The 21701-nt window shown below is 36.1% G+C and overlaps 1 protein-coding gene across 1 annotated transcript in view; it reads left to right on the top strand.

Moving 5' to 3' along the window:
* The window catches only part of PCID2 (PCI domain-containing protein 2), a 191431-nt gene that overhangs the window by 108726 nt on the left and 61004 nt on the right, over window positions 1-21701 (top strand). The window contains exon 10 of the mRNA XM_090411518.1: window positions 11441-11487. Within this exon, the coding sequence (XP_090267644.1) occupies window positions 11441-11487 (47 nt within the window). The remainder of the gene's footprint in view (window positions 1-11440; window positions 11488-21701) is intronic.

The following is a 21701-nucleotide window of genomic DNA, read 5'->3' as shown; positions in this document are numbered from 1 at the left end:
TGGAAATAGACAACAAAGTAAACAAAGCTGGTATAGTGGGGAGCCAGTTGAATAAATTTATATGAAGTAAGAGAGAAATTAACCAAAACACTGAACTAGCTAGTAGTATACAAGACATTGTTCAAACCAGTTTTAAGTTATGGATCTGAGAGTTGGGTTAGAAATAAATCACTTGATTAAAGACAGAGGCCACAGACATGAGAGTTATTAGAAAAATTAGGTGCTAGAACAGATGGCATGAATGGCAGAATCATATTAAAAATGAAGACATTAAGAAGGAACTTGACATTGTTTGCATTCAAGAATGTATGAACACGGTCTAAGGTAGTGTGGTCACTTAAATAGAATGGGAAAGGAAAAAATTAACAAGTGTTTGATGCCAAGATGGCAGGAAAAAAGACCCAGAGGACAATCAAGGTCTAGGTGGATCGATTTAGTCAGAAGTGCTCTAGAAGTACGAAATGTTAGATTCAACAATATTGGAGTGCTGACAGGTAATAGACTAATATGAAGGAATATTGTTGAGAGGAGATCATTAAATTCAATCATGTAGTGCTGTAATAGTACCCCAAACATCTCAAGGGTACATGTCAGGAAACTGATGATCATGATGAATTCATGTAAATTTTCCTTTTTTTATATATCAGTTCTATGCACATATACAAGAGATTGCAGAACTTATAGCAATAACATGATGTGTGAAGGAAAGGGAGCTAAGTGAGTATGAACATTCTGATATTCTTTTTGAGTAGGTGAAAGTTGTAGTTTTCTTTTGGAGAACTTAGTAAGAAATACACTCCTACAGAATAAATTTATGTGGATTGAAAGAGGAGGAGGAGTATGATGGGTTTGCAGATGGACTGTGAATGGATATTGTGCAGCCATGGCTCATTCTATATAGATTTAGCAGAAAAAAATGTATATGTCAATTGAGTAGAATAGTGTCCATAGAACTTTTTTAAAACATAGATGGAAACAGTCAGGATTCATTTTAGAAATTATGGACTTTACAACTGTGTTATAAATAACTCTTTTAATTTCCCAACGTTTTGATCTTCATATTAAAATCATCATCTGGAGTATATACAAATATACAGGACAAACTGAGTTACATTACATAGTAAGCTAGAGAAACAATGATTTGATCACAGGTTATTCTACTGGCATGACCTCTAGTGAAAAAAAAATATATAAATAAATAATTATTTAGAAACTACATCAAGCTAAATTCTATTTATGATAACATGAATAAACATTCTTTCTTATAGATCAGAGGTCGGCAACGCAGTGCCCACAGGCGCCATGGCGCCCACACTGAATTTTTAGTGCGCCCTCAGAGAAATTATTATAAACTGCTTTGGAGCTCACAGCGGTAATTTTGCAGCATAGATCACAATATATCTGAGAGATACATTCATTACCAGTATGTGCTAAGATGCAAGAAACATAAAGAAAAAACACTGCAAATATAATACATGATGGTGTAAATTAAGTGAATATTGAATCCAACATTATTTCATAGCCGAATATAGAAACTACAACACCTTCATGCCGAATATATAGAAACTAAAAGTTTTGGTGGATGCAAGCATAATTAGTGCCTTATGGACAACTCATAGTAAAGGTGGAGCAAGCTCCAGACCTGTTTCCTTAGTATTTTACATAAATGTAAAGTACATTGGGGTGCTTAAGGGTCAAAGCTGTATAACTGAGAGGAGACCTCCACATAGCCTTTAAAGGAATGCGGAGAACCGACCAGGGCTTCTGACCTAATGTCCAATCCTCACCTTCTCGTGGTGCACCCTGTTGGGTATCTACTTTGATACTGAACGAACGAGGATGGGCTGGCAATTTGGGATTTAGCCGACCAAATTGTATTCTTATTGGTTAAACCAAAATAAAAAATGATGGTACAACATGACAAAATTTCATGCCGGCTGGGGCGTCGCCCGGTTAAACAAGGCCCCCGTTGTTTTCGCCAGGGAACCAGGGCGAACAGCGAAAAGTCAGCTACTGGAACAAATCTGAAAACAAACCCCAACTCAACATCACCAGAGTTAAAGATCGGTACTATCAACGTAAGAAGCCTGAATGGCAAAGAAATGGAGCTAGCTGAGGAATTAGATAAGTACCAGATCGACATAATAGGGGTGACTGAAACAAAAAAGACCAAAACTGGTGAGATCTTTCTGAGCAATAAATACAAAATGTTATATTCAGGCAATGACAATCAAGGAAAAGAAGGAGTAGCCATAGTATTCAACACAAAATACGAGGCTAATCTTCTTGAATGGCAGTCAGTCTCAAGTAGAGTAATGTGGGCGAATATGAGAATGGAGAACTGGACAATGAGACTTATTTGTGCCTATGGTCCCACAGAAGGTTCTACTAAGGTAGAAGTGGAGGAATTTTTTGAGGCTTTAGAAAAAGCAACTGACACAATGAAAAAGGAAAAGTTGGTCCTTGTTGGGGATCTAAATAGTAGAGTTGGAAATGATTGTGAGACATACAAAAATATTTTGGGAAAATTTGGAGAAAAGAGCAAAGCTAATAATAATGGCAAATATCTGTTGGATTTCTGCTCAGGACATGGAATGGTTATTACTAACACCATGTTCCAACATAAAAATGTGCACAAATTCACATGGAGAGAAGAGGCTAGGAATAAGAAAAGTCTCATTGACTATGTTATTGTTGATAGTGATGTTTTCTCCCTGGTGCAGGACACCAGAGTGTACAGAGGATTTGAAATTGGAAGTGATCACTATTTAGTCTTGAGCAGGATAAAATTGAATTTCATATTGAAAAGAATAACATGTAAGAAAGTTTTAAAGCGAATAAAAGTTGAGCAGCTCTCAGATGTGAACTGTAGACTAAAATACAGAAATATTATTGAAAAGAAAATGAAAGAGTTTGAGAACAGGAATCAAACCTTGGAGATTCAGTGGCAAACTCTGAAGGAAACATTGATTGATTCTGCCAGAGAGGCATGTGGTGAGGTTGTGTGCAAGGATAAAAAAATCAGAACTCCCTGGTGGACACAGGAAGTTAAAGAGGCAGTGAAGGAAAAGGAGAAAGCATATCAAAAGTTCCTGTCAAATAAGTCAGCTTTTACTCTTAAAGAATACAGAGACAAATGTAAGAAAGCTAAACAGTGTGTAAAACTAGCTAAACAAAAGTCATGGGAGGACTTTGGCAAGAATATAGAAAATAAATATCAAGAAGGTGGCAAACTATTCTGGAGGTTGTTGAAGAAGCTTAGGAATGGAGGAAAGAGTGTTGTAAAAGGAATTAGAGATGATAAAGGTGAAATGAAAACAGGAGAAAAAGATATCCTTGAAGTATGGAGTAATTACTTTGAAAAACTGCTAAATGAAACAAGCAGTGATGACAGCACAGTGATAAAAAACACTGACCAGGCATGCAGTCAGGAATACATATCCATACTTGAAGTAGAAAAAGCCATCAAAGGCTTGAAATGTGGAAAGGCAGCAGGAGTAGATGATATTCGACCAGAAATGCTGAAGTATGGTGGTATAAGAGTCTTACAGTGGCTGCACTGCATAGTTCAGAAAGCCTGGACAGAGGGACGCATTCCCGATGATTGGAGTAGAGCTCTCATAGTACCCATATATAAAAAGGGAAATAAAACTGAATGTGAGAATTACAGAGGTATTTCCCTACTGAGTGTTCCTGGCAAGATCTATGCAAGTATACTTGAGAAACGGTTGAGAAGAATTGTGGAAGAAAAGCTTGGTGAAGAACAAGCTGGATTCAGGCCAAATAGAGGCTGCCAGGATCAGATCTTCACTTTACGACAAATAGTCGAGAAAGCATGGGAATATAACAAAGATCTGTATTTAAGTTTTGTCGATTTGGAAAAGGCATATGACAAGGTGCCAAGAGAGAAGCTATTCAATACGCTGCAGTTATATGGTGTCAATGGGGCATTATATCAAGCAATACTTAGTCTTTATTTGAGTTGTGAGTCAGCAGTTAGAATTGAAGGAAGTACAGGAAGATGGTTTAATGTTAAATCTGGTGTGAGACAAGGATGTACATTATCCCCTCTGTTATTCATTATCTATATGGATCACATTATGAAGGAATGTGGTATTAAACCTGATATCAAAATTGGAGATGTTAATGTCAGCTCTTTGCTTTATGCGGATGATGTTATACTTCTAAATAAATCCGCTACAAGTCTGCAAGATTCTCTGACTAAATTGAATAGCTGTTGTAATAGATATGGTATGAAGGTCAGCAATAAAAAGACAAAGACAATGAAAATAGGCAGAATCATTGAAAATGTCAACTGTGTTGTGAATGGAGAACCAGTGGAACAAGTAAAACATTTCAGCTACTTAGGCACAATTTTTACTGAAGATGGTAAACTAAATATAGAAATAGACAACAGAATCAGCAAAGCTGGTATCGTGGGAAGTCAGTTGAATAAATTCATATGGAATAAGAAAGAAATTAGTCGGAACACTAAATTAGCTGTATACAAGACTGTGTTCAAACCAATTTTAACTTATGGATCTGAGAGCTGGGTCAGAAGTAAAACACTTGACCAAAGATTAGAGACCACAGATATGAGAGTCCTGAGAAAGATTAGAGGCGTGAACAGATGGCATCAATGGCAATATCATATTAAAAATGAGGATATTAGGAATGAACTTGACATTGTCAGCATCCAGGAATGCGTTAGCAGAGCTAATCTCAGATGGTATGGTCACTTAAATAGAATGGGAGAGGAAAGATTAGCAAAACAAGTGTTCTCTGCCAGATTGGCAGGAAAACGACCCAGAGGAAGACCAAGATATAGGTGGATTGATACGGTACAAAGTGCCTTAGACGATAGAAATATAAGATCTGATAATGTTGGAGTCTTGACAAGTAACAGACTGATTTGGAGGAAAATTGTAGATAGGAAGTTAGTAATGATGTAATTTTTTCATGTAGTACTGTCATATCCTGCACACCCCTTGAGGGTACATGGCAGGAATTTGATGATGATGATGATGTAAAGTACATTTTGCAGAGGTCAGCAACCTTTTTAATATGAAGAGCTCAATATAAAATTTGAAAATTACGGAGGGCTCCTGACACAGGCATTTTTTCTCTCATTACAGGCTTAGAAATTCTATGATTAGTTGTTTTTAAGAAAAATGAGATTTCAAATTTTAACATTATTTTATTTACCTCGCTTTTACAACATATTTTTGTCACATATGAATGAATATAAAATACCATAAAAATTAAAAATGAATACAAAAAGAATATTCATGTTAACAATTAGCATTATCTGTCAGATCAGATGTGAGCACCTTGCTTTATCAATCATAATGGCAAATGTATTGTTTATTATGCAATAATAGTGTAGCTATTTCTAAAAAAAGTAATATAGAAAGACATTTCAAAACCATTCATGCCAATTATAATTTTAAGTTTAATTATTTAAATCAGGAGGACTCGGCAACACAGCGCCCGCAGTATTGCGCCCTTCATATTAAAAAGGTTGTCGACCACTGTTATAGATAGTTTTCTTTCAGTAACAATGATGTCCTATTTTTAGTATTACAATTGTTATTTTTGATTTAGGATCTTGGATTATCTACAATCCTGTTTAAAGTTACTCTTAGAGAAGAAGGTTCCGTGGGTCAAATATGTGCCTTCCATATGTTTGGGATTTTTAGACCATCATTATTGTTCAGATTGGGATGGTCGATAATAATCTCACAGGCTTCCTTAAATTTGCGTTCATACCATGTTTTGGTATGATGTAGACAACTAGTGCTTTTCTTGTCAATTCTGTGTAAGGTGTTCAAGGGCATGATCAGAAAGGCCAGCTTCACCATAATTATTATATTTATTTTTTACTAAGTAATTTAAGGAAATTACAACGTCACTAGGATATACATTAAAATAAATTTTAATATACTTTAATATTAAATATACTTTAATATTTCGGCAATGTCACGTTGCCATTTTCAAGAAACTTAAGAACAAGACACGTGCACACAGGCACAACAAACAGTAAATGAGGAAGAAGCAGGAAGCTATTATTTCTCCTAAAGTCCTGATAGTGCCCCCTAGCGGGCAATGTTGGTAATCTTTGGCGATTGGACTGAAAGTCTTCTGATGTAGGTTTCCCAAATTTGAGGCAGTCTCATGCAGCCAAATTTGTTGAGGTTCGGATTGTTTCTTAGCGCTGAAGCTAATTCCATGAAAAGCCTTTCATACCTGTATTTACTACGGTGTACTATCGTGCTTTCTTCCACCGTATTCTATGGCAAGTATCCAGCGCATGGTCAGCAAGACCAGAGTGGCTGTACTGGTGAAACCGGATGTAGTCCTTGTGTTCTGAAATTCTGATATTGGCTGTCCTGCCTGTTTGGCCAAAGTAGGACAGCTTACAGCTGCAAGGGACCTGGATACACCAGGTAGGTCTAGGGTGGGGGGAGGTTGGTCTTTAGTAGAGCAGATAAGGGATGCCAATTTTTTATATGGTCTGTAACAAGAAGTTAAGTCATGTTTTTTTAGGATTTTTGTAATTTTTTCCGAGGTGCCTTGGATATAGGGTATGGTGATGGATTTAGAGTAATCCTTGTTGTGAGGGCAGGGGGGGGGGAGTTTGTAGTTTACTAGTTTCAATATTTTTTGGATTTTTTTGGGGGGGGGTAGCCATTGGCTGAGAAAGTGTTGAGAATGTGGTTTAGTTCTGTGGTTAGGGCATTGTCATTTGAACAGATAAGTTTAGCCCTGTTGTGTAGTGTCTTAATGACTCCATATTGTTGCAAGGAGGGATGGTGGGATTGTTGGTGGATGTATCTGCCTGTATGGGTGGGTTTTCTATAGACTAAGAAAACCAAGGTTCCACGGGTGACTAGTGTGTCTAAGAAAGGAAGGCAGTTGTTTTTTTTCTTCTTCCAGGGTGAATTTGATTCTGGGGGTGTTGGTTGTTTATATGTGTTAGGAAGGAGAGGAGTGCATCGGAGCATAGCGAAGCCAAATGGTTGGTTTTTCTGGGGCAGAGTTTAAGGCTTTCTCTTCAAAAGTCTCCATATAAAAGTTGGCCAAGGGTGGGGAGAGTGGAGAACCCATGGCTGTCCCCTCTATTTGTTTGTAGAATTTTCCTTGCCAAACAAAATAGCTTGAGTTCATTGTAAACTGAAAAAGGGCTGTGATATCGGGAGGAAATTTAGCTTGGATTAGCTCTAAGAATTCTTTGAGTGGGACATTTGTGAATAAGGAGGAGACATCAAAACTGACCATTATGTCAGTGTGTTTGAGTGTAAGGTTTTCTATGCTGGCTTTGAAGTGGGCTGAGTTTTTTATGTGTGAAGGTGTGTTGCCAGTATAGTGAGAGAGAGCTTTGGTAAAATGTTTAGCTAGTTTGTATGTGGGGGAATCAATGCCATCAACTATGGAACGTAATGGCATATTTTCCTTATGTATTTTTGGGAGTCCATAAATATGGGGGGGGGGGGGGTATGGAGTTAAATGGTTTTAATTTGTTAGTGATTTCCACAGGCCAAGAAGTGACCTTCTTAAGGAGCCTGTGGAGTTTTCTAATTTGTGAGTTGGTGGGATTGTACTCGATAGGGAGGGAAGTAGCCCAATCTAACAATAAAGATTTCAGCTTACCTGTGTAATCCTTTTGGTTAAGCAATACTGTGATGTTCCCTTTATCAGCTTTGGTGATTATTATTTTCTTGTTTTTCTTTAATTCCAGTAGAGATTTAATTTCCTTGCTGGGCATGTTGGCTTTTAGTGGTTTAGCTTTGGTCAGAACACAAGCTACATCCAGTCTAATATCGTTGGCGACGTAGTTTGGAAGGTGTCGTATCCCACGTTCAATTCTTATCATAATATCTTCAGCAGGTATTCTTCTGGGCACAATGGCGAAGTTGTGGCCACGTGTGAGGGCGTCGAGTGCTTCAGGTTTTACACTAATTGACGAAAGGTTGACTACCGTTTCGGTAGGAAGTGGTTTCGATTTCGGTAGGTAGGTTGTGGTTTTGAGATTGAGTTCTTTTTTAAATTTTCAAATTTTTTGATGTGTCGATCTCGTACTTTTTTAAATTCTTTCTCTGCTGCAGTGCACGAGATGTCGTATAAAATATACCAAATTTCGTGGCTTAAGGTGCTTAATAGATCATCTTCGAGTGCCTGTATAGCTAAGTTAACATCATTCAGGAAACGGCGAGTCCCGGCAATTTGTTCTCTGAGTAAGGCTTGGCTGGCACGGTTATAAATATGAAGTGCCTTTTGTGAAGGCACTTCATACCGCCTTTTGCAAAGAGAAACGGTGCTTGAATTTCACACAGTTAGGAATTACCTGGTTATCCTGGCAGCATTTTAGGAAGGCAAGACGATTCATTTGTCTTGATAGCTTTAACTTCATTTTACCTTAATTGCATGCTTTACGTGCGATATCATCTCTGTGGATTATCGTAATTCTCGTGGAAAGGCATAGGCGTTGGTTATGCATTTTTTACTAAGTAATTTAAGGAAATTACAATGTCACTAGGATATACATTAAAATAAATTTTAATATACTTCAGTATTTCGGCAACGTCACTTTGCCATTTTCAAGAAACTTAAGAACAAAACACTTGCACGTAGGCACAACAAACAGTAAATTAGGAAGCTATTATTTCTCCTAAAGTCCTGATGATGCCCCCTAGCGGGCAGAAAGTCGAAAGGCTATTCGACCAGAAATGCTGAAGTATGGTGGTATAAGTCATACAGTGGCTGCACTGCATACTTCAGAAAGCCTGGACAGAGGGACGAATTCCCAATGATTGGAGTAGAGCTCTCATAGTACCCATATATAAAAAGGAAATAAAACTGAATGTGAAAATTACAGAGGTATTTTCCTACTGAGTGTTCCTGACAAGATTTAGTTGCATATAGCTATGCAACTATACTTGAGAAACGGTTGAGAAGAATTGTGGAAGAAAAGCTTGGTGAAGAACAAGCTGAATTCAAGCCAAATAGAGGCTGTCAGGCTCAGATCTTCAAATAGTTGAGAAAGCATTGGAATATAACAAAGATCTGTATTTAAGTTTTGTTGATCTGGAAAAGGCATATGACAAGGTGCCAAGAGAGAAGCTATTCAGTACGCTACAGTTATATGGTGTCAATGGGTTCATTATATCAAGCAATACTTAGTCTTTATTTGAGTTTTAAGTCAGCAGTTAGAATTGAAGGAAGTACAGGAAGATGGTTTAATGTTAAATCTGGTGTGAGACAAGGATGTACATTATCCCCTCTGTTATTCATTATCTATATGGATCACATTATGAAGGAAAGTGGTATTAAACATGATATCAGAATTGGAGATGCTAATGTCAGCTCTTTGCTTTATGCGGATGATGTTATACTTCTAAATAAATCCGCTACAAGTTTGCAAGATTCCCTGACTAAATTGAATAACTGTTGTAATAGATATGGTCTGAAGGTCAGCAATAAAAAGACAAAGACAATGAAAATAGGCAGAATCATTGAAAATGTCAACTGCGTTGTGAATGGAGAACCTGTGGAACAAGTAAAACATTTCAGCCTTAGGCATGATTTTTAATGAAGATGGTAAATTAAATATGAAAATAGACAACAAAATCAACAAAGCTGGTATATGGTAGGCAGTCATTTGAATAAATTCATGTGGAATAAGAGAGAAATTAGTCGGAACACTAAATTAGCTGTACAAGACAGTGTTCAAACTAGTTGTAACTTAAGGATCTGAGGGCTGGGTCAGAAGTAAAACACTTGACCAAAGACTTGAGATCGCAGATATGAGAGTCCTGAGAAAGATTAAAGGCATGAACAGATGGCATCAATGGCATCATCATATTAAAAACGAGAATATTAGGAAAGAACTTGACATTGTCAGCATCCAGGAATGCATTAGCAGAGCTAATCTCAGGTGGTATGGTCACTTAAACAGAATGGGCGAGGAAAGATTGGCAAAACAAGTGTTCTCTTCCAGGTTGGCAGGAAAACGACCCAAAGGAAGACCAAGATATAAGTGGAGTGATACAGTAAAAAGTGCCTTAGAAGATAGAAATATAAGATCTGATAATGTTGGAGTCTTGACAAGTAAAAGATTGATTTGGAGGAAAAATGTAGATAGGAAGTTAGTGGCGATGTAAGTTTTTCATGTAGTACTATCATATCCTGTACACCCCCTTGAGGGTACATGTCAAGAATTTAATGATGATGATAAAGTTATTTATTTTGTCTAATGTGTTTGCTCTCTTTGGGGAATGCTTCGTGGAGAAAAACTGTTCCATAGGAATGCGTTAGCAGGACAGTTATATAGAACGAAAGAAGAATGTTGGTAAAGATTTGGTGGGTTAGCAATTCAGCTATAAGTGGATACTGAGTAGTTGTTTGCTTGCATTATTGTAGATTTGGCAGAAATAGAAGGAACGATAGATGCATTTATGCTGAATGACCATGAAAATATCTGTAGAAAAGACAGGTGTTACAGAGGGATCATCATCAGCTGAACTGAACTCTTCTGGACAGCATCAGGAATTTCTAGGTGCACTACTCCAAATGTTGAAATGTGAGAGCAGTATTCCAAGGTTGGGAAGATTTGGGATTTGTACAGAGTTAGCTGAACAGATGAAAACTAATGTCTTGAGTGACAAATAATGCCATGTTTTTTTGGTAACTGAGGATGATATAGAAGCGATGTACTTATGACAAGCAAGGCTTTTCTCAGGTCAGAGAAAGTCCGAAAGAGGAGATTTAAGCTTAGGCATTCTCTGGTGAACTAACCCTTATTAGCAGAAGGAATCATACATGGTGATGTTTGGATAGTTACGGGGGACTGGTTATAGCAATTATTTGGGATTCTGTCAAAAACAAGAAATAAGAAATCAGGTTTGGATATCTGTAAGCGATGGTGCACATCATTCAAGCTTGTGTGTTTATATTGTGAAAGTTAGTGAAGTAGATGTGGAAGAGATTTTTCAACTTTGTAAGGTTTATTGAATATTTTAAAAAATTTTAAGAATTTTTTAGAGAGATCTTTTTTTGATTTAGCTGCATTGAACACTATATCAGTTGATTTATCAATTTAAGTGTTTAAGAGGCAAGGGGGATGTGCAGTGGGACATGATAGAATTGTAGACATGCAACCTATAATGAGAGCATCCAGTCTTCCGTGATGTGGCCTTGACAGTGCCCCTACATATCACTATACAGCCTTTCTCCAGGCACAATCTGGCAATTAAATGGCAGTGGGTTATGGTTACATAGATATAATCATATTTGTGTAAGCGTATTTACTGATACCTTTATAAATATTATAACTATACCGTTAATTGTAATTTTAAAAAATCATAAAAAGTTTGAATTTTGGACATTTAGTTAGTATATATCATAAAGTTAGTACTCTATGCAGGTTTGTTTTTATTTTTAGATACTATGTTGGAAGAAAGGCTATGTTTGAAAGTGATTATAAGGATGGTAAGTTTTTTATGTGAATACTTGGATTGATAACATTAACTGTTCGAACCTTGACATGACTTTAGCATCTTCTTATTGTAACTTAAGGTTCTCTGGGGACTTTATTGCATGCTGACCATCATAAGGTTTGTATTTCTCTCTCCCTATCTCTGATGTTCAGCTAAAGTCCTGTAATTTTATCTAAACAAAATTATAATTATCACAGGAGTTATAATTACCACATTTGATATACAGATTCCTTTGATGCATGTTTAGTTTTTAGAAGCTGCATTCAGGAGATATAATTATTGAAGCAGAGGAATAACAATTATGGTCATCCCTTGAAACTTTATGTCTAAAAATTATATGAAAAGACCATATTTTAAACCTTAAGACATAAAGATTAGTTTTGATATTACTTCACTATTTACCTATGTACCATTAATTAATTAAGATCATTGATTTGTTAAAGTTATATCCCCCTCCTACACGTATTTGAATTATTCAGATTTATAATACATTATGGTTATTTTGCATGGAAAGGGAAGATATACAAACAAGTTGTTTGTATATCCTTTCTCTCCTTCAGCCAATTTCTACATAGAATACTTAGAAAACCAAACAATGAATACAGCCACTCTCTCAAACAGTGACTTAGTTGTGCTATGTTGATGATGTGTTTGCTATTTGGCCATATGGTCCATGCATTGAAATAGCCAAACCCTAAAATCCACTTCTCAATGGAACAGGAAGCTAATGACTGTCTGCCCTTTCTATTAGTCACATGTCTTCCTGATGACTCATTATCTTTTTCTATTTGTAGAAAACCTACACATACTGGGAGATATTTGCAAAACGATCACACCTATCATCCAGCTCAATGGTATGGTATCCTAAAAACACTACATCACAGAGCCAGAACTATCTGTTCCAATGAAAATGCTTTTACCACTGAACTCACTTTTTTGCATCATACTTTTTAGTCAATGGCTATGATCCCTAGAGAATAGACAAAATACTAAATGCTTCCCTCATCGCCTAATATGCAAGATTACAGCAAAACTGTTACCATCCCATACATTCAAGGCGCATCTGAAAAGATATCTAGAGTGTTTAATAAATATCAGCTTCTCACCACATTTAAACTATATATCAAATCGGCAACTTTCACATGTTCATCTAAGGACAAACTCCTTCCTTTATCATATTCAGGAATTTATGAAGTGCCTTGTACTTGTGACCTGGCTTACTATGGACAGACTGGAAGAACTATTGACATCTGTCTTGGAGAACATAAAAAATACATTCACCACTATCATTATGGCAGTTCGGGATTAGCAGACCATGCCTTGGGATACCCCTTCACATAGAATCAAGTGGAAGAAAACTAGTGCTATGCAGAAGTCATCAGTTAGATTGTTTTTGGAACAGCAGCAACTTTAAAACATTCTCCAAAAGCCTGAACAAGTATGGCTGTATCAATTTATCAAACATTTTGGAGACAGTCATTTTATGATCAAATTAATACTTGTTTTTCTTTCTCCTTATCCGACAATAGATGGCACCAATTAGGACTTTAGTTCCTTGTGTTATCCATTAAAATTTTTTAAACTAGTCCCACTGTTAACTAAATTGTTACTGTTTGTGTACTGTGAAAAATTGATTGTACGATGAGCTGTGAAGCATAGGTACATCACCCTAATCTGAACAGATCCGATGGGTTATATTTATTCTGGTTGTGAATGATAGCACTCCTAAACATTATCCATCTCAGTTAATGAATCTCATGATCTCATATTAGCATTATTAAGTTTTCTGTTATGTTTTCTCATGCTTATATTGCATTTCAGTTCATATTGAAGATGCCTGTGATACTTGAACAAAAATGTTACTATTCAGCAATTTTTTGTTGCTTCATAAGGTATCTATTTCATGTTCTTTTTAAAATATATATATTTATGTTTCTGATGTAACAGAATGAACTGATTTCCTGTCTAATATTATAACTGCTTCATGATTATTATGATTATTACAAGAAATCTCCAAGGAGTCATCAAGGGAGGCCACATATCACTCACACCATCTTGAATTCATTCACACTATCTGTGTTATCACTTCCAAAGACAAGTGATTCCAATCACAAACAACTCCATGAAAGAAAAATCCATCTCTCATCCCATTCTTGACTTCATTCTTAACTTCCATGGATGCCCTTGTAAAATGATGTCTCTTTGCTCCATTGTAATACTATCATAATATTATTTTACTTTACTTTTATGCTCTTATTTACTTTACTCTCTACACTTTTTCTTAAGTTACTACTGGTTATCTAATATCTAATACCTTGGGAACCTTGAAAAATTTATTTAACATTATGACTGTGCCACCAAGATTCCCCTTTATGGGTATTAAATATAATTAAGATTACCTGCAGTATCTCTCTAGATTGACCTCAAGCGTTTTTGACAGTCATGGCTACCCTTATTTATTTTCACTCACAGGTTCGTATTTATTTAGAAACGGTGCATTGGAATAAGGATCAGTGAATACACATTCTTTAGCATAACAAACATATTTATTAACCTAGGATGCATTAATACAGTTTCATAAATGAATTGGCTCTTCAGAAAATTAAAAGCTAAGAATTATAGTCTCATGCATTATACACACATTAAAATACACAGCAATACTATCATACACCGATCTATAATCTCATTCATTCTGCTGCTAAGAATTATAATATCTTATACATTGTACATACATAATAAACATGCAGCAATACTATCATACAAGAATCTATATTCTTATCCTAAAACTAGTTTGCTCAAGCAATATATATATATTTTTCAATCAACAAATTTCTCATATCTAAATTCTCTCAACTATTCTTTAGCCTCTTAGTCCAGGACAAATTATCACAATTTAACTTTATATATGTCCTGCCGAATATATATATACTTCAAACAACAAGTATACCATATCTAAATTATACCAATTTTTCTCTTGCCTCTTAGTCCGGAACATATAACCACACATTAACTTTGGAAATTTCCCACTGAATATCAGTCAATCTTCCGAAATGTTAAACATTCACATAAAGGTTGTCCTCACAGTTCTTCTCTTGACACATATATCTGAACTGGTGCTTTCATCTCTTATCTGGTTCCACTGAACCAGATAAGAGATGAAAGTTATCTGGTGCGGGCTTCTTTCCTCTAGCGCTGTCGCATCTTGAAGGGTTTTCTGGGCCTTGGGGCATATCTCACCGATATAAACTGCTTTCCGTCCTGGGCCTCAACATTCGTGCGAGCTTCTTTCCTTTAGCGCTGTCGCATCATGAAAAATTCCTGGGACTTGATGCATATTACGGTTCAACTTCTCCTTAGATATTTCCCTACTTCTCTCCGGACGTCCAACAGACCCGCGATGCTGGATTCCGAGACACTGTGAGAGGAGACTGCGTTTCTGCATACCTGCTTCCTTCCTCGTTTCTGCCTCTGTGTACCAGCATACTGCCGTTGCATCACTGCATACTGTCTCTGCCTACTACATACTGGATCTGCTACCTCTGGATCCCTTCTTATACTTCCTCTTGGGGACCCTGGATTAAGGGCAGAGAACCCCCTAACATTCGCGTGCAAAAGAGGATGTGACTTTCAGAGTTGTTGATTACTTCTGTTTCCCCAAGAACACACAAAAACAATCTTATTCACTACACACGGGAGATCTTTAGTTGTTCGCTGCCAGTTGTTGCACTGGCCTTGAGACATGCATTAGGTTAAGCTCGAACAATTAAAGGCACTTTACATTTTACAAACAAAGCTTCTAAGCTCTTTCTTTGAAATTGGAACCACCTAAAATGACAGGCTGCTTTCTAAGGCATTGCTCTTGAAATACACAGTTTAACATTCCTACCATTTCAATATCTATTTGCATTGGTTTTTCAAATCACAAAATTATTATAACTATTATATTATAACTACAGTTAATATAAACCTTTATATACAAAATTCATAATAACAAAATTCCACAATCAGTGTTAAATTAAAATATCTTTCTATATACAATGTTTGTGATCTTTGTAAAAGTCAATGCAAAGTTAAGAGAAAATTTCCTACTGCATCAAATTTTACACTCTCTCTCTGCCTCTATGAAATCAGAAATTCCATTTATTGGTTATCCTGTATGACCCTACAAACTTCCAAAACCCCTTTTGGAAGTTTGTAGGTCTTTATCATATCACCTGCTCTTTCCCCTGTTTGCTAATATTCACAGCCCACAAATCCTCAATCTTTCCTCATACATTTCAATAATATAACAATATTATCTTTATCTTTAGCGCTCTCCTTTGCACCCTCTCCACTATTCTGCATCACTAACCTTGGAAACCAAGAGACCAGATCTGCACACAGTAGTCTAGATAAAGTTGTATTGAAGACTTGTAAAGAGGAAAATTAATTTATCCTTACATGTGAGTGTTTTTTTGATTGATGGTTCTAAACAAGGTACAGGTGGTCATATTTCAGGAAGTTCATCTGCTGCTACCACAAATGGTCCCACTCCATTAATACCCTGAGAAGGACTTTTGGCTCATGGAATACCTAAATTGCGACCAGTAGCTCTAAGATTAGGTATAATTGAATATCATCATTATCATCACATTCCTGCCATGTACCCTCAAGGGGTGTACAGGATATGACAGTACTACATGAAAAAATTACATCATTACTAACTTCCTATCTACAATTTTCCTCCAAATCAGTCTGTTACTTGTCAAGACTCTAACATTATCAGATCTTATATTTCTATCATCTAAGGCACTTTGTACCGTATCAATCCACCTATATCTTGGTCTTCCTCTAGGTCGTTTTCCTGCCAACCTGGCAGAGAACACTTGTTTTGCTAATCTTTCCTCTCCCATTCTATTTAAGTGCCCATACCACCTGAGATTAGCTCTGCTAACGCATTCCTGGATGCTGACAATGTCAAGTTCTTTCCTAATATCCTCATTTTTAATATGATATTGCCATTGATGCCATCTGTTCACGCCTCTAATCTTTCTCAGGACTCTCATATCTGCGGTCTCTAGTCTTTGGACAAGTATTTTACTTCTGACCCAGCTCTCAGATCCATAAGTTAAAACTGGTTTGAACACTGTCTTGTATACAGCTAATTTAGTGTTCCGACTAATTTCTCTCTTATTCCATACGAATTTATTCAATTGACTTCCCACCATACCAGCTTTGCTGATTCTGTTGTCTATTTCTATATTTAATTTACCATCTTCACTAAAAATCGTGCCTAAGTAGCTGAAATGTTTTACTTGTTCCACAGGTTCTCCATTCACAACACAGTTGACATTTTCAGTGATTCTGCCTATTTTCATTGTCTTTGTCTTTTTATTGCTGACCTTCATACCATATCTATTACAACAGCTATTCAATTTAGTCAGAGAATCTTGCAGACTTGTAGCGGATTTATTTAGAAGTATAACATCATCCGCATAAAGCAAAGAGCTGACATTAACATCTCCAATTTTGATATCAGGTTTAATACCACTTTCCTTCATAATGTGATCCATATAGATAATGAATAACAGAGGGGATAATGTACATCCTTGTCTCACACCAGACTTAACATTAAACCATCTTCCTGTACTTCCTTCAATTCTAACTGCTGACTTACAACTCAAATAAAGACTAAGTAAAAGTCAATGCCCCATTGTGTCAATGGGGCATTGATATAATGCCCCATTGACACAATATAACTGCAGCGTATTGAATAGCTTCTCTCTTGGCACCTTGTCATATGCCTTTTCCAAATCGACAAAACTTAAATAGAGATCTTTGTTATATTCCCATGCTTTCTCGACTATTTGTCGTAAAGTGAAGATCTTATCCTGACAGCCTCTATTTGGCCTGAATCCAGCTTGTTCTTCACCAAGCTTTTCTTCCACAATTCTTCTCATCCGTTTCTCAAGTATACTTCCATAGATCTTGCCAGGAACACTCAGTAGGGAAATACCTCTGTAATTCTCACATTCAGTTTTATTTCCCTTTTTATGTATGGGTACTATGAGAGCTCTACTCCAATCATCGGGAATTCGTCCCTCTGTCCAGGCTTTCTGAACTATTCAGTGCAGCCACTGTAAGACTTTTATACCACCATTCTTCAGCATTTCTGGTCGAATATCATCTACTCCTGCTGCCTTTCCACATTTCAAGCCTTTGATGGATTTTTCTACTTCAAGTATGGATATGTATTCCTGACTGCATGCCTGGTCAGTGTTTTGTATCACTATGCTGTCATCATTGCTTGTTTCATTTAGCAGTTTTTCAAAGTAATTACTCCATACTTCAAGGATATCTTTTTCTCCTGTTTTCATGTGACCTTTATCATCTCTAACTCCTTTTACAGCAGTCTTTCCTCCATTCCTAAGCTTCTTCAACAACCTCCAGAATATTTTGCCACCTTCTTGATATTTATTTTCTATATTCTTGCCAAAGTCCTCCCATGACTTTTGTTTAGCTAGTTTTACACACTGTTTAGCATTCTTACATTTGTCTCTGTATTCTGTAAGAGTAAAAGCTGACTTATTTGCCAGGAACTTTTGATATGCTTTCTTCTTTTCCTTCACTGCCTCTTTAACTTCCTGTGTCCACCAGGGAGTTCTGATTTTTTTATCCTTGCACACCACAACCTCACCACATGCCTCTGGCAGAATCAATCAATGTTTTCTTCAGAGTTTGCCACTGAATCTCCAAGGTTTGATTCCTGTTCTCAAACTCTTTCATTTTCTTTTCAATAATCTTTCTGTATTTTAGTCTACAGTTCACATCTGAGAGCTGTTCAACTTTTATTCGCTTTAATACTTTCTTACATGTTATTCTTTTCAATATGAAATTCAATTTTATCCTGCTCAAGACTAAATAGTGATCACTTCCAATTTCAAATCCTCTGTACACTCTGGTGTATTGCACCAGGGAGAAAACATTACTATCAACAATAACATAGTCAATGAGACTTTTCTTATTCCTAGCCTCTTCTCTCCATGTGAATTTGTGCCCATTTTTATGTTGGAACATGGTGTTAGTAATAACTAGTCCATGTCCTGAGCAGAAATCCAACAGATATTTACCATTATTATTAGCTTTGCTCTTTTCTCCAAATTTTCCCAAAATATTTTTGTATGTCTCACAATCATTTCCTACTCTGCTATTTAGATCCCCAACAAGGACGAACTTTTCCTTTTTCATTGTGTCAGTTGCTTTTTCTAAAGCGTCAAAAAATTCCTCCACTTCTACCTTAGTAGAACCTTCTGTGGGACCATAGGCACAAATAAGTCTCATTGTCCAGTTCCCCATTCTCATATTTGCCCACATTACTCTACTTGAGACTGACTGCCATTCAAGAAGATTAGCCTCGTATTTTGTGTTGAATACTATGGCTACTCCTTGTTTTCCTTGATTGTCATTACCTGAATATAACATTTTGTATTTATTGTTCAGAAAGATTTCACCAGTTTTGGTCTTTTTTGTTTCAGTCACCCCTATTATGTCGATCTGGTACTTATCTAATTCCTCAGCTAGCTCCATTTCTTTGCCATTCAGGCTTCTTACGTTGATAGTACCGATCTTTAACTCTGGTGATGTTGAGTTGGGGTTTGTTTTCAGATTTGTTCCAGTAACTGACTTTTTGCTGTTCATCCTGGTTCCTTGGCAAAAACAACCGGGGCCTTGTTTAACCGGGCGACGCCCCAGCCGGCATGAAATTTTGTCATTTTGTACCATCATTTTTTATTTTGGTTTAAGCCAATAAGAATACAATTTGGTCGGCTATATCCCAAATTGCCAGCCCATCCTCGTTCGTTCAGTATCCAGGTGCATACCCAACAGGGTGCACCACGAGAAGGTGAGGATTGGACATTAGGTCAGAAGCCCTGGTCAGTTCTCCGCATTCCTTTAAAGGCTATATGGAGGTTTCCTCTCAGTTATACAGCTTTGACCCTTAAGCACCCTTACTTAAGTTGTGTATGTTGAGGAAAATCGAAAAAGATATATTAAGTGGTTAATTTGCAGAGAAAGTTTTTTTGTTTTAAATGGTGTTCAGAGTATTTTTATTTTATACTATATTAATACATTAAACAAGACTAATATTTATTTATATAAACAAGCTTAGCTTACTTTGTTTTACATATAATTATCAGTGTAAATTCAGTGATAGTTGACTTTCACTTTCTCAGGAGAATATTTTAAAAATCTTCTAGCCTGAATAGTTAAAAATGGCATTAATTTTACATGTTATTCATTTCTGCTTTCCTTTATGTAATGCCACTACAAAATGTTTGAGATTAATTTTGTGTTTGCAATGGAAACTAGAATACACAGAAATAAACAATTCACATCATAGCCTGACCATTTCAGGTGAAGGAGTAGCGGAATGAATAGTAGACATTTCACATACAATGTAATCACATGTTAAATAGAATAGAAGATGTAAAGAGTATTAAGAGAGAACAATTTAAGCATGGTGATTATGTGATGATTTACCCTCCCTGGTGAGCTTGTTCACTGGAGAGGTGAGAAAGCATACCAGTCCTCTTAATATTCTATCTTAATAATTTTTCCTCTTAATATTCTATACATTCATTATTTTATTTAACATGTTTTTATATAAATATTTACATTTAAAATAAACATCTTCCATCTATAAGTTACAAAATTCTTCAAAACTTCTGTAATCCATGGAAACCATATTACACATTTTCAATCCTAACAGGTAAAGAAGTAACCGAACCTACCTTCAGTAGGTAAGGAAAGTAGGTTCAGTCAAGTGACCGAAGACAGTTATAAAATTCTTTGACATAATTATATTGCCTAATTTTAATCTGGCCACAAAAATGACCTTGACATATTAGTGATCCTGGATATCAAATTACATTAAATTTCTTCAAGTAATTATTTACCATTTCCATTGTTTTGTAAAAAAACAGTCCAGTTATAATAAAGAAATAATTTTTTTTTTTTTTTGTTTATTTGTCAACAATGGACTGATAATCTTTTTTCATAAGTCACTCTTGAACCCAGTACTGATGTAACAGTGCAAATCACTCCATTTAAATTGACTCACTAGATGAAATAATAGCAAACAACTAGAAATTGTTCAGATTTCAATTTTTCAGTTGTTGGTATCCTTGCTGTTTTGCAAAAACTTATATCTGTCAAATTTGCTATTCAAGTAATTGTATCAAGTGGTTTTTACTTTGGTAAAAATCACTATCAAAATTCTAACATACGTTATACTCTGACATTTTTTTGGCTTTTGTATTAATACGCGATTTTGTTTCATCTAATTTTAAGACAAGTGGGACACGTGAAACAATTGGAGAAATTTTAATAGAGATCCTAAATATGAAATTTTATTTAATTTCATCAAGCTAGAAAGAAATTATCCTGAATTTTTCTTTTCAAAAAAAAAAAAGGAAAAAATTATCCACTTATAGTGAAGGAGAAGAAAAATTTGTTGTTTAAAATAATGAAATAGGGGTGCTTAAGGGTCAAAGCTATATAACTGAGAGGAGACCTCCACATAGCCTTTAAAGGAATGCGGAGAACCGACCAGGGCTTCTAACCTAATGTCTAATTCTCACCTTCTCGTGGTGCACCCTGTTGGGTATGCACCTGGATACTGAACGAACGAGGATGGACTGGCAATTTGGGATATAGCCGACCATATTGTATTCTTATTGGCTTAAACCAAAATACAAAATGATGGTACAACATGACAAAATTTCATGCCAGCTGGGGCTCCATTGTTTTCTCCAGGGAACCAGGATGAACAGCGAAAAGTCAGCTACTGGAACAAATCTGAAAGCACACCCCAACTCAACATCGCCAGAGTTAAAGATCGTTACTATCAACATAAGAAGCCTGAATGGCAAAGAAATGAAGCTAGCTGAGGAATTAGATATGTACCAGATCGACATATTAGGGGTGACTGAAACAAAAAAGACCAAAACTGGTGAGATCTTTCTGAGCAATAAATACAAAATGTTATATTCAGGAAATGACAATCAAGGAAAAAAGGAGTAGCCATAGTATTCAACACTAAATACGAGGCTAATCTTCTTGAATCGCAGACAGTCTCAAGTAGAGTGATGTGGCAAATATCAGAATGGGGAATTTGACAATGAGACTTATTTGTGCCTATGGTTCCACAGAAGGTTCTACTAAAGT

The sequence above is a fragment of the Typopeltis vanoorti genome, chromosome 21 (genome assembly GCF_054136105.1).
Source record: "Typopeltis vanoorti isolate ZY-2024b chromosome 21, IOZ_Tvanoo_1.0, whole genome shotgun sequence".
NCBI lineage: Eukaryota > Metazoa > Arthropoda > Arachnida > Uropygi > Thelyphonidae > Typopeltis > Typopeltis vanoorti.
Note: the sequence above shows the minus strand (reverse complement) of the source record. Positions and strands in the feature narration are given on the sequence as shown.